Raw genomic sequence first — 16190 nt, 5'->3', positions numbered from 1 at the left:
GTAAAAAGGGATCACTGTAGATGATGTGCTGAGAAAAAAAAAAAGTTAAAAAGCAAAAAAAAAGACATTTGCAAGTGGTTACTCATTACTTGAGCACTCTTTTCACTAAATACTTTTTTTTAACTTGTACAAGAGTACATTTTTTAGAAACTACTTATACTTGACTAATATTCTTTTGAAATAACACTATTCCGACTTGAGTCGTAATTTTGGCTTCTCTACCCACCCACCACACAGCCCCCCCCCCCCCCCCCCCCAAAAAAAAAAAAAAGTTATCGGTGCAACACTAGTATGCATACCCTCGGGAGTGTGTCATTTCCTGCTGCGGTCGCCTTGTAAACTCTTCCAAGTCACCACACAGGATGCAACAATGTCTCACTCATCCTTTTTTTTTTTTCTTCTCTTTCAAGTGCGGTGCCAGAAGACAAATAGGCAAGGCTTGATTTATTTTTCTCAAATAAGAATAAATAAATCAAACGGTGAAAAAGATGAAGAGGAGCAGAGCAATGCAGTTATAGCTCAAGTGCTTTTCATGTTCTTTGTTTTTATCATCTTGGTTATAAGAGTTCCTATTTTATGGATGATATAATAATAGGCTTGTATTATTTGTACGTCTTTTTGAAGAAGATGAGTTACCTTATGTAGCGATTGTTATAGTAAGATGTCGCATTATTTCCGGGTTGCTTCAAGGTTTAAGAAAAATGTCGCCTATATTTGTTTTTCATATTTAAACAGGTGTTAAATACTGAAATCTCTTCAGGGAATGACATTGTCTTGCTCATGTGTACTTATGTCTCTGAATGATATGTGTGGCATTTACAATTCAAAGAATGTCATGTAAATAGTTGTGTATCATAGTACTTGTTCAGCCTTATTTCACTCCCAGTTCTCTCTTGCTTTGGCTATCAAATTCATAGTAAAATAAGATGCTTGGCATGCTTGCTTTTTAAGCAAATGTTCAAACATGTGAATATTTCATTGTGAACCCGACTTTCATAAGGTATTTTGCATTTTTGACGCATACTCCATTTTAAATGTCCTATTTTTTTGGTTTTTAGTCCATACTACTGTGCTTCCTTTAACTATTCCATGAAGTACAAAACATCATTTAGTGAAAGGAAAACTTGAGTCTTGATATTTTATAGATGAAAAAGGTCAATGCCTCACACTTTTGTCTTTATTTCCATGGAGTTCTCACACTTTATATCAGTGTACTGTCAGGTTGATTTGGATTATTGGGCTTCCTGACCCGGTATACGTTCTCATGCTTTCTGCGACAGTGCAGATTGCATATCTTGCTGCCTTTCTGAAATAAGTCAACTGTTAAGGTTTCTTTTAACTTTTATGGCCTCATCTTTGTAAAAACTGCTTTGACTTTTTCAGTGTGTTGCCTCATGTACATACATGGTGTATAAATAAAATCTTGTTGAAAAAATCCATGAGTACTTGTTTACGATACACAAAATAAACCACAGATGAAGATATTAAAATACAGTAGACAGCATCAAGACTGGAATATAAAAGATCTTTTATTGAAATCATTACACAAATCAGGGCAATAAACAAAATAGTTGCCACGAACAAGACTGAAAATGAAGACCGGTCGCAGGGTCTTCACCTCTTCTTGAAGCCGTACTTCTTCCTCTCGTAGAACAAATCTGTCTTGGAGCTTCCCAAATTTACAATTTTAGGACAGCCATCTCGCTGTAAAAGAAACAAAAGTGTCAATCTGACTGCAGCGGGCGTCACTAGGTTTTAAGAAGGGGGGGCTTAGTCGCAAGGGGATGCACGGGGTGTAAGTGAATGTAGCGTACAAGCACAAAACTTCACAAACAGCTAACAAAGGCTGATAATTTATTCATCATTTTTATTGTTGTTGTTTCAGCCTTTTTTTAAATAAAGCAGAACAACAGGAAAAAAATGGCTACAATTGCAAGTTACTTGGTAGATGGAAGCATCAAAGAATGCCGTCTGTTTTTAAGGGTGGCAAATCGGTCTATCGCTCTGACTCCAACAGGTCAATAAAGGTAGTGGAGTGATTATCCACTGATGATAATCATATGTGAATGTACAGTGGGGCAAATAAGTATTTAGTCAACCACCAATTGTGCAAGTTCTCCTACTTGAAAAGATTAGAGGCCTGTAATTGTCAACATGGGTAAACCTCAACCATGAGAGACAGAATGTGGGGAAAAAAACAGAAAATCACTTTGTTTCATTTTTAAAGAATTTATTTCTAAATTAGAGTGGAAAATAAGTATTTGGTCACCTACAAACAAGATTTCTGGCTGTCAAAGAGATCTAACTTCTTCTAACGAGGCTCCACTCGTTACCTGTATTAATGGCACCTGTTTTAACTCATTATCGGTATAAAAGACACCTGTCCACAACCTCAGTCAGTAACACTGCAAACTCCACTATGGCCAAGACCAAAGAGCTGTCAAAGAACAGAGACAAAATTGTAGGCCTGCACTAGGCTGGGAAGACTGAATCTGCAATAGGTAAACCACTTGGTGTAAAGAAATCAACGGTGGGAGCAATTATTAGAAAATGGAAGACATACAAGACCATTGATAATTTCCCTCGATCTGGGGCTCCATGGAAGATCTCACCCCGTGGCGTCAAATTGATAACAAGAACGGTGAGCAAAAATCCCAGAACCACACGGGGGGACCTAGTGAATGACCTACAGAGAGCTGGGACCACAGTAACAAAGGTTACTATTAGCAACACAATGCGCCGCCAGGGACTCAAATCCTGCAATACCAGACGTGTCCCCCTGCTGAAGCCAGTACACGTCCAGGCCTGTCTGCGGTTCGCTAGAGAGCATTTGGATGATCCAGAAGAGGACTGGGAGAATGTGTTATGGTCAGATGAAACCAAAATAGAACTTTTCGGTAGAAACACAGGTTCTCGTGTTTGGAGGAGAAAGAATACTGAATTGCATCCGAAGAACACCATACCCACTGTGAAGCATGGGGGTGGAAACATCAGGCTTTGGGGCTGTTTTTCTGCAAAGGGACCAGGATGACTTATTGTGTAAAGGAAAGAATGAATGGGGTCATGTATTGAGAGATTTTGAGTGAAAATCTCCTTCCATCAGCAAGGGCATTGAAGATGAGACGTGGCTGGGTCTTTCTGCATGACAATGATCCCAAACACACAGCCAGGGCAACAAAGAAGTGGCTTCGTGAGAAGCATTTCAAGGTCCTGGAGTGGCCTAACCAGTCTCCAGATCTCAACCCCATGGAAAATCTGTGGAGGGAGTTGAAAGTCCGTGTTGCCCAACAACAGCCCCAAAACATCACTGCTCCAGAGGAGATCTGCATGGAGGAATGGGCCAAAATACCAGCAACAGTGTGTGAAAAGCTTGTGAAGAGTTGCAGAAAACCTTTGGCCTCCGTTATTGCCAACAAAGGGTACATAAAGTATTGAGATAAACTTTTGGTGTTGACCAAATACTTATTTTCCACCATGATTTGCAAATTCTTTAAAAATCAAACTGTGATTTTCTTTTTTTTTTCTTTCCCACATTCTGTCTCTCATGGTTGAGGTTTACCCATGTTGACAATTACAGGCCTCTCTAATAATTTCAAGTGGGAGAACTTTTAAGAACAATTAGTGGTTGACTAAATACCTATTTGCCCCACTGTAGAAGAATAAGCGGTGAAACTGAGTGAGACTTTTTTGTATTTTTCATTTTAAGTGGGCCAAACCCATTAATTATATTAAAAGTAAACAGATAAAAACTGCTACTGTAATTTCATACTTTTAATAAGCCATGTAATTTGCTACGAGCCAAGATTTTGAACATGCTGGATACTGGTGTGTGGCCACAGCTACACATCTGATGTTGCTCACAGTGGTCCTCAGGGAGCTTGTGTCTGCTCAGACATGAAAAAATAGACTGAACATTTGTCGCTAGTGTAGGAACGGAAGTCGTTTGTAACCCAGTGACTACTTGTACCACATACTGTATATTGTTCTTGAAAAATGTAAACATTTACGCAATTACTCATTACTTGAGTATTCTTTACACCTGACCAAATACTTTTTTACTTGGACTTGGACTCAATTTTGGATGACTACTTTTACTTGATTACCGTATTTTTCGCACTATAAGGCGCACCTGACTTTAAGCTGCCACCCACTAACTTTGGCACGAAAACAGCATTTGTTCATAAATAAGCCGCACTGGACTATAAGCCGTAGCTGTCCTCACTGTATTATGGTATATTTACACCAAAATATATTAACCGATAACACTTTATTTGACAGCAGCATGAAAAGACTGTTATAAGACCAAATGAACCACCATGAAGCTTTCTGTCGTCCAACATGCCTCCTAGCATGCATTGCAGCGCTACAGATGTCAATAACAATCAAAATTCATGTTCTGTGCCAATTATTTCTTCAGTTATTCTTCCAGTTGTTTCATTCATTGCTAGTTATGGTATTTGGTAACACTTTATTTAAAAGTGGCGCCATAAGACTGTCACAACACATCATTATTATGAGATGACACTGCCATGACAGGCGTCATTTTGTGTCATCCTGAAAAATATCTCAATTTGAATGGATGTAAAAGATCTGAGCTGGACATACTGGTCCTTCTCAAAAAATTAGCATATTGTGATAAAGTTAATAATTTTCTGTAATGTATTCACCTCGAGTAATCGTTTATTTTGACAGCTCTAAGCATCACGTTTTGCTCGGACTACTTTTAATGCGGGACAACGCGTCACGTGCGGAGAGGAAGAAGGGAAAAAAAAAAAATTACTGCAGCCGAGAGCCACTACAAACAACGCCGACGTTGCTAAATACTAGCCCGCACGATGCTAGTTGGTAACAGGTAGCGTCTGATGCGTAGAGATCACATCTATGTTGAACTAGATGCAAAATGACAGACTCGGCCACGTCTGAGCAGCGTTAGTAAACAGCCGCCATCTTAAAGCAGTAGAGCGCTAAGCGCTAATAAAGAGCGCTAAGCGCTAATAAATAAGATTAACGTTACTGTCGCTACTAGCTCACGTAACGTTAGCCCTGCGGAGGGCTAGGTTTCAATTAATTATGACCACTGTCGATGCGTGGCTAACGTGTCTTACATACAGGCGTTAACGTAACATAGCATTGTGGAGTGATGAGAGTGTAAAAAAAAAAAAACTTAATCATGCTAACTATCAATTTTAGCTCAGTCGTCATTGCTGGATAAAACACCAAGTAGCACTGGTCCCTAATGTGCTCCAATACAGCCTGTATCATACATTTATTTTGAACACTGCAAAAACTCAAAATCCTATCAGGACTTACAGTGTAGACTAACTTAAAACTTAACTAGAACTTAAAAATGGCTTGACACAAAGAGAAATTAAATTGAAACACGTGGGAAAAAAATCCTAACTTTTAAGTGATGTGTGTTATCAAGCGTAACGGCATTTTTAGGTAAGATATATATATATTAGGGCTGTCAAACGATCAAAATTTTTAATCGAGTTAATTACAGCTTAAAAATTAATTAATCGCAATTCAAACCATCTATAAAATATGCCATATTTTTCTGTAAATTATTGTTGGAATGGAAAGATAAGACAAGATGGATATATACATTCAACATACGGTACATGAGGACTATTTGTTTATTATAACAATAAATCAACAAGATGGCATTAACATTATTAACATTCTGTTAAAGCGATCCATGGATAGAAAGACTTGTAATTCTTAAAAGATGAATATTAGTACAAGTTATAGAAATGTTATATTAAAACGCCTCTTAATTTTTTCATTTTAATAAAATTTGTAACATTTTCAATCAAAAAATAAACTAGTAGCCCTATTCTGTCCTCAATGTGTGTGAGTACACAAATTGACAGATAGCGAACATAAGTTCCAAAAAGAAATCAGACGGTGTGGCAAAGTTGCATGGGCTTTACTGAAGTCATCTCTTTTTGACAGAAGCACATTTCTTGTATTTTTGTACAACTGAAAATAACAAGGCAATGTGTCAATAACTTGCATAAATCACAAAATAACATAAAATGTACACACACGTGTCCATTTGAGCAGTAGCACTAGTCAATTAGCTCACAATCATCTAACAATGTAACTGCATTTCACCATATATGTGAACAAATTCAAATACACATCATCAATAACTATCTAATGCTCATGAATATAAACAAAGGAGGAATATAACTCACAAGCGATGCATGTATTAGACACAAACAGTGTGATGGGGCTATGAGAACTGCCACTGAATACTGGATGCGGACGTTAGCTGGTCTGAATAGCACTGTCTATTAGTGTGAGTTCGCGTCGACATATAATCACGTCAGAAAAGCGCGCCGAAACCCAAATAATCAGCTGCACTGAATCGCCAGCTGAGGGCGACATTACGCTACATAACATATCCAAGTCACACCCAAGCGCCAGTAGAGGGCGGAAAAACTCCATAAAACACAATTAACAAGTTGGCCTTTCACTGTACTGACATTTAAATCTGTCTGAGCGGGCCTAGTGCGTTAATTGTGTCAAATATTTCAACGTGCTAAATTAAAAAAAATAATTAACGCCCGCTAACGCGATAATTTTGACAGCCCTAATATATATATATATATATATATATATATATTAGGGCTGTCCCAAACGACTAATTTTCTCCCGACTAGTCAGCCGACTATTTTTACGATTAGTCGACTAATCTAATAATTTTTAAAAAAATTATTATTTTTTTTTTTTTGTTTACTAATTTAGCAATGAAATTTTTGTTGACGCTTATCAATTCACATAAAACATATTGGAACACTTAAATTATTTATTAAACTACAAATAAACACGTAAATAACAATAATAAATCACAAATAAACAATGAGTTCAAATGCTGATAGAATTAACTAGTGTAGCATCCCGATTGAAAAGAAGGTCTCTTAAACTGATGGTTTACAACTTTTATTCCATCCTTGATGTAATCACACTGTAAGAGCTACGGTGCACACAAATAAAACAACACAATTAGAAATTAACGAAAACTTTTCACCTTTTTCCTTTTAAACCTTATTTATATATCAATGAATTGCTTTTACCTTAATTTATTACCTTATGATTGACAATCTCTCCCTTGAGTGCAATCACTGTATATACTGTATATATTTATGACCTTTTAACCTTATATAATTTTCTATACCATAAAATAAACCATAACATGAAATAAACCTTTCAGTTAGCATTAAGGACAATACTAATAGCACTTATAGGCCCATTGTCAATGAAACATTATTATTCAGTAAGGCGACAGCACCCTCTGGTGTACAAAAAATGAAAAAAAAATTTACAAACTGGGTGACGGCGTTTGAGGTGTTTATTCACGGCCGACGTGCAGCCAAGCTTGGCATTGAAGAGACAGGACAGAAGAGTGTACCCTCCGTTGTTTCTGTGAAATAAGTCAATGTTCTGGACACTCTGGTGCGCTTTTTTTGGCTTTGTGCCGCTTTCCCCGCTTGCATACAGAGCATTCGACATTCTGAACTTTCCACGCATATATTTTTTTTAACCCTTCATTAACCGTCGACGGGATGTTGTGCTCGTCGACGGATTTACGTCATCGATGACGTCGACTCTGTCGACTAGTCGGGACAGCTCTAATATATATATATATATATATATATATATATTTTTTTTAATATATTAATAAGATCTAAAAGTTTTTTGAGTGAAAGCATTGAATTAGTCTTTTTTTTTTAAATTCTAGTTACATCTGAGATGCAATTGTTGGCTGTTTTCAACAATAAATCGAAAATAAAAACATTGATTGACTGAAAATGGTTCAAGATTAGATGAAATGTCTTGTTTTCTCATGTATATTTATAATTGCTCTTCACCTAAAAATATATTTGATTTATCCGATTACTTGATTAATCGATAGAATTTTCAGTCGATTACTCGATTACTAAAATATTCGATAGCTGCAGCCCTACACACAACTGAAGTAGTTCAAGCCTTTTATTGTTTTAATATTGATGATTTTGTCAAAAAAGTCAAGAAAAAACAAAAATCCCTTTCTCAAAAAAATTGTATGTCATGAAAAAGTACTCTAAGGAAGCTACTAACCCAGGGGTCGGGAACCTTTTTGGCTGAGAGAGCCATGAACACCACATATTTTAAAATGCAATCCCGTGAGAGCCATACAATATGTTTACAACTAAGAATACAAGTAATATGTGAATTTTATGTAATTTCAACACTTTTAAAGGACTGTCTCGGAATTCTTTTTGATACCATTGTTATGCTATTGCTAATCTTCTGGTGCTGCATGATTTGCTGATGGCTTTGTAGTCTGGTTGATACTTGGTGGGGTTAAGCTTCATGCAGGCGTTGAGAAACATAGGATACGTCTCTTTTCACGTTCGCGAAGAAGCACCACGAATCCCGTTTTTCCCCACCATGCACGAAGCACCATCAGTGCACACCGAAACAAGTTTATCCATCGCTAGTTTTTTTTTTCTTTAGTAAACTCAGTGAAGGACTTGAATAAATCCTACCCTCTTGTTGTCCCTTTCAACTCAAAACTTTGCAATCACGCTGAACTGCTTACGTCTGTTGACTCATCCAAAGCGAGAGAAAATGTCCTGCTGAAAAGTACGATACTCCTATACCCCTTTCCCACTGGCCAAAAAACCCATGTCAACCCACTAACAATCGGCTTTTGGTGGCAGTGGGAAAGGTGCAGCGACCCGCCTCGACCCGTGTCAATCAAGCTCTGGTCGTCATGCAGTTTGAAAGCAAAACCCTGGGTCAACAGTCAACACCCTAATCAATGTGGTGACGTAGGCTTTTACGTGATGCGTTATAACAACGTGCCAGTCGCCTCCCATTTAACACGCCCCACAACCGTAGTTATGTCGATGCTCATAACAAAGCTAGTAAAAAAAGAAGAATTCACGTCGTCTACGTTGCCTCAGCATAAGCAGAGTGTTGATCCTTTGCTGCATTTCGATCATTCGAGGGCAGTAAAAAGCATGAAAACAGAGAACACAAACGGAAAGGAGGTTTCCTTGTTTCTCTGCATTGTTTACTTCCTTGAACTGAAAGAATTCAGTTGCACTTGTCGACGCACGTCTTAGCGTGGTGACGTCACGTAACCTTACGCATGACTGAGGAGGGGCGGGGGGTTAGGCGGGTGAAAAAAAAGAAACGGCTTTTTTTTTTGTCAATGGGAAAGGTGCCAAATGCCAATTGCTAGTGGGTTGCATCGGCTTGGAAAAAACGCGCGTTGACCCACTAGTTTCAGTGGGAAAGGGGCACTAGCTTTTTTTTCTTTTTGCCATCTTCTCAAAAGGGTTTCTAAAATCAGCTGACAATGCGGGAAACGAAGCTGAAAACGAGGGACGTTTACTTCCTGATCTCACGCACATGCGCACATCGGCCACAAAATAGTAGTTGAACAGTGTCTCTGCCTCATCTGCATTGCCTATGTGATTGATAGATGGATAAATAGATGGACACAACGACATGTATGTTTGTCACTTTTTCACTAAAATTACTCCGAACCGGCTTTCTAGTCACTGGTGATTGTCGCCGTTTCGCGCAATACGCAAAGGTGTATGACGAAACTTTTTTTTTTTTTTTCATAATTAAAGATTTGTCTGCGAGCGAGCCATAGGTTCCCTACCCCTGTACTAACCTAATCATCTGAATCAACGAATTAACTTAAAACTCCTGCGAAAGATTCCCAAGGCTTTAAAAAACTCTCAGCCTGGTTCATTACTCAAAACCGCAGTCATGGGCAAGACTGCCGACCTGACTGGTGTCCAGAAGGCCATCATTGACACGCTCAAGAAAGATGCTAAGACACAGAAAGCAATTTCTGAGTGAATAGGCTGTTCCCAGAGTGCTATATCAAGGCACCTCAGTGGGAAGGAAAAAGTGTGGCAGGAAACGCTGCACAACCAGAAGAGGTGACCGCACCCTGAGAAAGATTGTGGAGAAGGGCCGATTCCAGACCTTGGGGGACCTGCAGAAACAGTGGACTGAGTCTGGAGTAGAAAAATCCAGAGCCACCGTGCACAGGCGTGTGCTGGAAATGGGCTGCAGGTAAGCCTGTCGCAGTATGCAATAATTCCATTTATCGCGCGATCAATAAAAATGAAGGCGGTAATTTTTCCGCTGCGATTTATCGCCTCGTGTGCGCGCGTGCGGCAGACGTGCTGTTAAAAGTTCGGATTCCTCGTTACCAACTGCGCAAAATGCATATTCGTTCCAGGTCCGGCAAAAACTAGCGCTGGAGCCAATCGTTCCTGTTATATCCCATTGTTCAACGTAGTGCTCCGGAGTGACTGTGGGCCATCTATGGCGCGCCGGTGTTTTTGACCTGTGGGCGCTCCCGTCAGGAGTGACATTTCACGCGGGGCGGCTATTTTTCGGCACAATGCCGGATATTTACAACGAAGTCCGCCAAAACATTGTTACCGACTTGGCTGCTACGAACAACCTCACTTTGACAATGAACAGCTGAATGAAATGAAGAGCGCTGTGCTTCAAACTCGTCCTGTTTATGAAAGTCGATTGTCATATACTGGTGTTGTGTAGTAATGAGCAGATGTGACTTCAGCGGCGCTTGCTAACTTTTTTAATGCGCCTACACACTAGATATCATGAAATGGCAAACTAGATGTGCATTAGATATCATGAAATGGCAAACTAGATGTGCTACGTCCCATGCCATTGGCTACGTGAGCCCAGAGTTTTTATGGGACACGTAGTCCATATACTACATCGATAAATTCTAAACTGTCATGACTGAATGGAAGTTAAGAAGGCCAAATCAATCCATACCAGTTACTATAGATAATGTTGCAAATATTGTTAATTCAGTACATGACACAGATGGATTCGGACCACAAATAGGATGTCTTGCTCATGTAGTAAACCTAGCTGCTAAGAGAGCTGTAGCAATCAACAGTGTGCCCTGCCTCACTTTACAAACAGTAAAGATTGTTCTCAGTACTTTGATACAAATTTTTTTCAGATCAGTAAGAAGTAAGCACATAAATATTATGCACTAAAATGCATGTTTATATGATGGCAATTTAATTTTTGCTCGTTAGCAAAAAAATAAAATATATATATATATATATATATATAATTATTTTTTTTACAGAGCATTAAATGTATTGAATCGGATCGAAAATCGTATCCCCCGTATCAAAAATCGTACCGAACCATGACTTAACTGTATCGTTGCATCCCTATGGAACATCACTGCAGAAGCTATGAAGGGAAAAGTTTTCATTTGCCTAAATGCTTAAGTTATTAAGTGCAACTTAAAAAAAATTTTTTTAAACACATTTTATTTATTCTGTGTTTCTGCGCAGTATCAATATTGTTGTTTTTTATTTAAGAGGCATGGTCTATTGTTTTTAGTTGTGATTTCTTAAAAAGTATTTTTGAATTTAAGAGTAAATATCGCGTTTAAATGGGTATACTTGATCTATTAATATATACTGTATTCTCACTGTGTTATTGTAAATTGGTTTAAAAAAATTGGGGGGGGGGGGGGGGCAATAATATCGCATATCACAATAATTTATGAGAATAATTATCGCACACTAAAATTTGTTATCGCGACAGGCCTAGCTACAGGTGCCACATTCCCCAGGTCAAGCCACTTTTGAACCTGAAACAGCGGCAGAAGCGGAAATCAAAGTGCCAGAGTTTGGAGGAAGACTGGGGAGAAGAAAATGCCAAAACGCCTGAAGTCCAGTGTCAAGCACCCACAGTCAGTGATGGTCTGGGGTGCCATGTCAGCTGCTGGTGTTGGTCTACTGTGTTTTATCAAGGGCAGGGTCAATTCAGCTGGCTATCAGGAGATTTTGGAGCACTTCAGGCTTCCATCTGCTGAAAAGCTTTATGGAGATAAAGATTTCATTTTTCAACTCGACCTGGCATCTGCTCACAATGCCAAAACCACTGGTAAATGGTTTACTGACCATGGCATTACTGTGCTCAATTGGCCTGCCAACTCTCCTGACCTGAACCCCATAGAGAATCTGTGGAATATTGTGAAGAGGAAGTTGAGAGAGACCAGACCCAACACTGTGGATGAGCTCAAGGCCGCTATCGAAGCATCCTGGGCCTACATAACACCTCAGCAGTGCCACAGGCTGATTGCCTCCATGCCGCGCCGCATTGAAGCCGTCATTTCTGCAAAAGGATTCCCAACCAAGTATTGAGTGCATAGCTGATATAATTAATTGAAGGTTGACTTTTTTTTTGTAAAACCCACTTTTTTGTATTGGTCAGTTGAAATATGCTAACTTTTTGAGATAGGGATTTTTGGTTTTTGACTTTTTTTGCCAAAATCATCAATATTAAAACAATAAAAGGCTTGAACTATACTTCAGATGTGTGTAATGAATCTAAAATATATGAAAGTCTAATGTTTATCAGTACATTACAAAAAATGAACTTCATCACAATATGTTAATTTTTTTAGAAGGACTAGTAGTTGAGGCTTTGTACATCATCTGTCCCGTTTTGAAATTTATTAAATCACACAGCTTCAATAAATTGGATTTAATAAATAACTCGTGTGTATGTGCTGTGTATTGTGCATTATGAATAATCCGTATTGCTTTTTTCTGGAGGACCAAAAGAGCGTGTAATCGGCATTTGTAGGTGTTGCCCCAAATTTCGGCGCAGTAAGTCAAATAGGGTAAAAACAGTGCACTGTAAATTATTTAAAGGGCCCTGTGATCTAGTACGTTTTGTGCTCTGTAAAGAATTGAGACACTCCTAGCTAATTTCTTTTTCAATTGGCTTATATGTTCATTCCATGTTAATAAACCATCAAGTATTATACCTAATACCTTGTGTTCTCTAACGTGTTCAATGGCCACCTGGTTTACTTGAATGTCTCGATCAGGGGTCGGGAACCTAACATTTAAAAATATGTGGTGTTCATGGCTCGCTCAGCCAAAAAGGTTCCCGGCCCCTGGTCTAGATGCTCAGTCCTTTTTATGCCAAATAGCATATATTTAGTTAGCATTAGCATTGCAGTGCTACAGATATCAATAACAATCAAAATTCATGTTCTGTGCCAATTATTTCTTCAGTTATTCTTCCAGTTGTTTCATTAATTGCTAGTTATGGTATTTGGTAACACTTTATTTGAAAGTGGCACCATAAGACTGTCACAAGACCATCAAAATTATGACATAACACTGCCATGAAAGGTGTCAATTTGTGTCATCCTGAAAATGATCTCAATTTGAATGGATGTAAAAGATCTGAGCTGGACATATATGGAGTTTTTTTTTTACATAATTTGCCGGATGATACTTAATAAAATATGTCTTAAGCAATCATTAATGCCCATGATAGTGTCAGGCCAGATTTATGACGGTCTTATGGCAGTGTTATGACGCTGCTGTCAAATGAAGTCTTGCCCATCAACCCAAATAAATCCACAAATAAGCAACACTGGACTACAAGCTGCAGGATTTAAAATGAGGAAAAAAGGTAGCGTCTTATTCTCCAAAAATTACGGTAATATTATTTTTGAGGTAATGCTACTCTGACTTGAGTAACATTTTTGGCCACCCTACCCACTTATGTCTGTTGCTTTGTGATGGCATGAAATGTTGGACAACTCACATCTTTCTCCTGGATGGTACACTCTTTACAATAGTAGGCGTCGGATACTCCGGGTCCTCCGCAGATGACGCAGCGTCCCTGGTAGGAGCCGTAGTTGCACTCGTCACAAATACGGACCAGCGTGCACGGCCTCACATAGGAATCACAGATGACACACTTGCCATCGCCTGGAGAGGATAGAGTAGATGATTGTTCTTTTTCTAGAGTAATTTTTACATGTATAATTGGCAAATTTGTATATATATATATATATATATATATATATATATATACACTTACATTTAATTAATAAATATATATGGTTTCAACAAATAAATGAAATAATAAATATATTCATTCATATACTTTTTCTGGCCTGCAAATGATTTAATCTCATGTTGTAATAACTACCACAATGTCAATGTGGCCCGAATTACACGATTCATAAACACAGTAATCATATAATTAATGTGGCAAGCTGAAAACTATAACAACTTAACTTGTTTACACACAGAGGGAGTATAACAAAAATACTCACATTTTTCGCAAAGTCTCCCAATGGCTGCAAAGTTCAAACAAAGAAGTCAAACAACATATCAATCGCATTTCACTTCATTTAGACAATTTGATTCTACGCATAATTATATACAGAACGTGCACATAATATAATTATATAGTGATATCGTATACATATATGAACTTCAACATGGCTATGCTAACTCCGAAGCTAAATTTCAATGGAGTCGATGCTTCACTGCTACCATATACCATATACCATAGCATTAACTCACTCATATTTGGCAAAAACAGCACATTAAGAAAAAATGGTAAGGTGCACCAGTAAGATTCAGGAAAGGATAAAACATACCCACGCCGGCTTGTTTTCTACAGAAAATTAGATCTGGATGATGCTTTGCCATTGTTGGCTAACGTGCTTGCGCCGGATTGCTAGTGCGCATGCGTGAACATACGTCACTTCCTCTCGAGCCGTGACGGTGCTGTGAATACGATTTTAAACTACACATTATTCTAAACCACTAGTTGGTCATGTGAGGCACACCAAATCTGTTGAAAGCATGTACCATACAGTCCATGATAATAGAACTTTAAAACTTTATTTAAACGCAATAAACTTTCAAACGTTATCAGTCGGCTAACTCCCCGATTCTTGCTGCGCATGCGCGAAACTCGCGTTACTTCCTGTCCAGAGCCGTTCCTGTCAAACCACGATGGTTTTAAGTTATTTACGCTATTAATTTTTTAGACATATAAAAACATCATTCTTCAACCCACATACCTTACCGGTTGGAGAATAATTCATTTCTATGTCTGGCTATATCACATGAATGGCTCTACCGATGTGGCTCAGAAGGAGGAAGTGACGCAGTTATTACTAAATAAAACCAAATGCGAACTGATTTTTTTTTTTTTTTTTTTTAAACAGAAATGAACAATCAACACACATGTCTTCACAGGCTATGAGGCAACATTGCTAGGGACGATCGTAGACTTCATAATACTTGACATGACACGGGGCGCAGGGCCTATTTCAAAAACTTCAAATTCAAATATTTTCAAAACCAAAGCTACTATCGACCTAAAACAAAAACAGGCACTTACTTTAGCCATATATGAGTCTCCATGAGCAGTGGCATCAAAAAAATTCAAAGTTGTTCTCTTATAAAATCCTGATTAATTATTTCTTATGTAAGTATATCAAACTTAAAATGGCTATAAAATTCTCAGATTTCACACTAGATGCACAAACATCACCCCTAATCTCCTGTATTTTCAGATTCAATAGCAGTATTTAACATATCATAATAGTTTTAGCCAAAAATAGCAACTTTTTTGTTTTGTTTTGTTTTTTTACTGTTTTCAAAGCTAATAAATAATTCAATTTAACATCATAAACGTAATACTTTAGGGAAACCTGCAGAATCAATTATAAATAATTATATAAATAGACTATTAATAAATTCTATAAACAATCACAACTTATCATGAATAGAATAGCCCTTTATTATCATTATACAGTTGTCAATGAAATTGTGGAGCATTTTCCTTTACAGTGCAGGTTAAGATAAGTTACAATCTCAAAAGTTGACGTGGAAGTATGAAATCTAAATAAACATAAATACAAAATGCGTATGAGTCCTGCAAATAATCGATGTGGTGTGCCTCGTCTTTCGACAATCACGTAGCCTCTTTCTATACCTTGCGTTTTCTGGTCAGCTTCCTCGACTTGTACAAATCCCTGTTCCTCGCCTTCTCCTTTCTGCCCTCCTCGACTCTGCTCCTTTTCCTGCCGGTCGGCCACTCCAAGGCCTTGTTTTTCCTCACTTCTGAAGTCACATTCTTGGAGTTTGCACCAAAATAATTGAAGAGGGACCGCTAGGAACTCCAGCAGGTGCTCTTGTGCTTCCTGCACATCAGAGAGTCCCACAGCGACATTCCGAAGGACGCCATGTTGGCCATGGGGAGAGATGGCCGCTTGAGGACAGCCCGGTCCGTCTCCGTGTCCCTGTGTTCCTCCTTGCCCGTGGTCATAACGAGGTGCC

The 16190-nt window shown here is 38.4% G+C and overlaps 2 protein-coding genes across 3 annotated transcripts in view; one reads left to right on the top strand and one right to left on the bottom strand.

Moving 5' to 3' along the window:
- The window catches only part of tefa (TEF transcription factor, PAR bZIP family member a), a 42535-nt gene extending 40887 nt beyond the window's left edge, over positions 1-1648 (top strand). The window contains exon 5 of one of the 2 annotated variants that reach the window (XM_057825662.1): positions 411-1648. In XM_057825662.1, coding sequence (XP_057681645.1) covers positions 411-432 — 22 coding nt within the window. In that variant the 3' untranslated portion in view covers positions 433-1648. The remainder of the gene's footprint in view (positions 1-410) is intronic. The other variant, XM_057825661.1, reaches the window with a different exon arrangement.
- phf5a (PHD finger protein 5A) lies at positions 528-14792 on the bottom strand. Its single transcript, XM_057825664.1, has 4 exons — positions 14498-14792; positions 14168-14191; positions 13651-13817; positions 528-1704 (listed from the first exon to the last, which is right to left on the bottom strand). The coding sequence occupies exons 1-4, from the start codon at positions 14547-14549 to the stop codon at positions 1615-1617; spliced, it is 333 nt and encodes a 110-aa protein (XP_057681647.1). The 5' UTR covers positions 14550-14792; the 3' UTR covers positions 528-1614.
- Between the last annotated feature and the right edge of the window lie 1398 nt (positions 14793-16190).

The sequence above is a fragment of the Corythoichthys intestinalis genome, chromosome 21 (assembly GCF_030265065.1).
Source record: "Corythoichthys intestinalis isolate RoL2023-P3 chromosome 21, ASM3026506v1, whole genome shotgun sequence".
Classification (NCBI taxonomy): domain Eukaryota; kingdom Metazoa; phylum Chordata; class Actinopteri; order Syngnathiformes; family Syngnathidae; genus Corythoichthys; species Corythoichthys intestinalis.
Note: the sequence above shows the minus strand (reverse complement) of the source record. Positions and strands in the feature narration are given on the sequence as shown.

Bases quoted from the DNA above. Each gene is read 5' to 3' on its own strand.
- phf5a (XM_057825664.1), bottom strand. From the start codon at position 14,549: ATGGCAAAGCATCATCCAGATCTAATTTTCTGTAGAAAACAAGCCGGC. The intron at 14,192-14,497 runs GTATGTTTTATC...TGAACTTTGCAG, and splicing joins TAGAAAACAAGCCGGCGTGG to CCATTGGGAGACTTTGCGAA. The intron at 13,818-14,167 runs GTGAGTATTTTT...TATCCTCTCCAG, and splicing joins TGGGAGACTTTGCGAAAAAT to GCGATGGCAAGTGTGTCATC.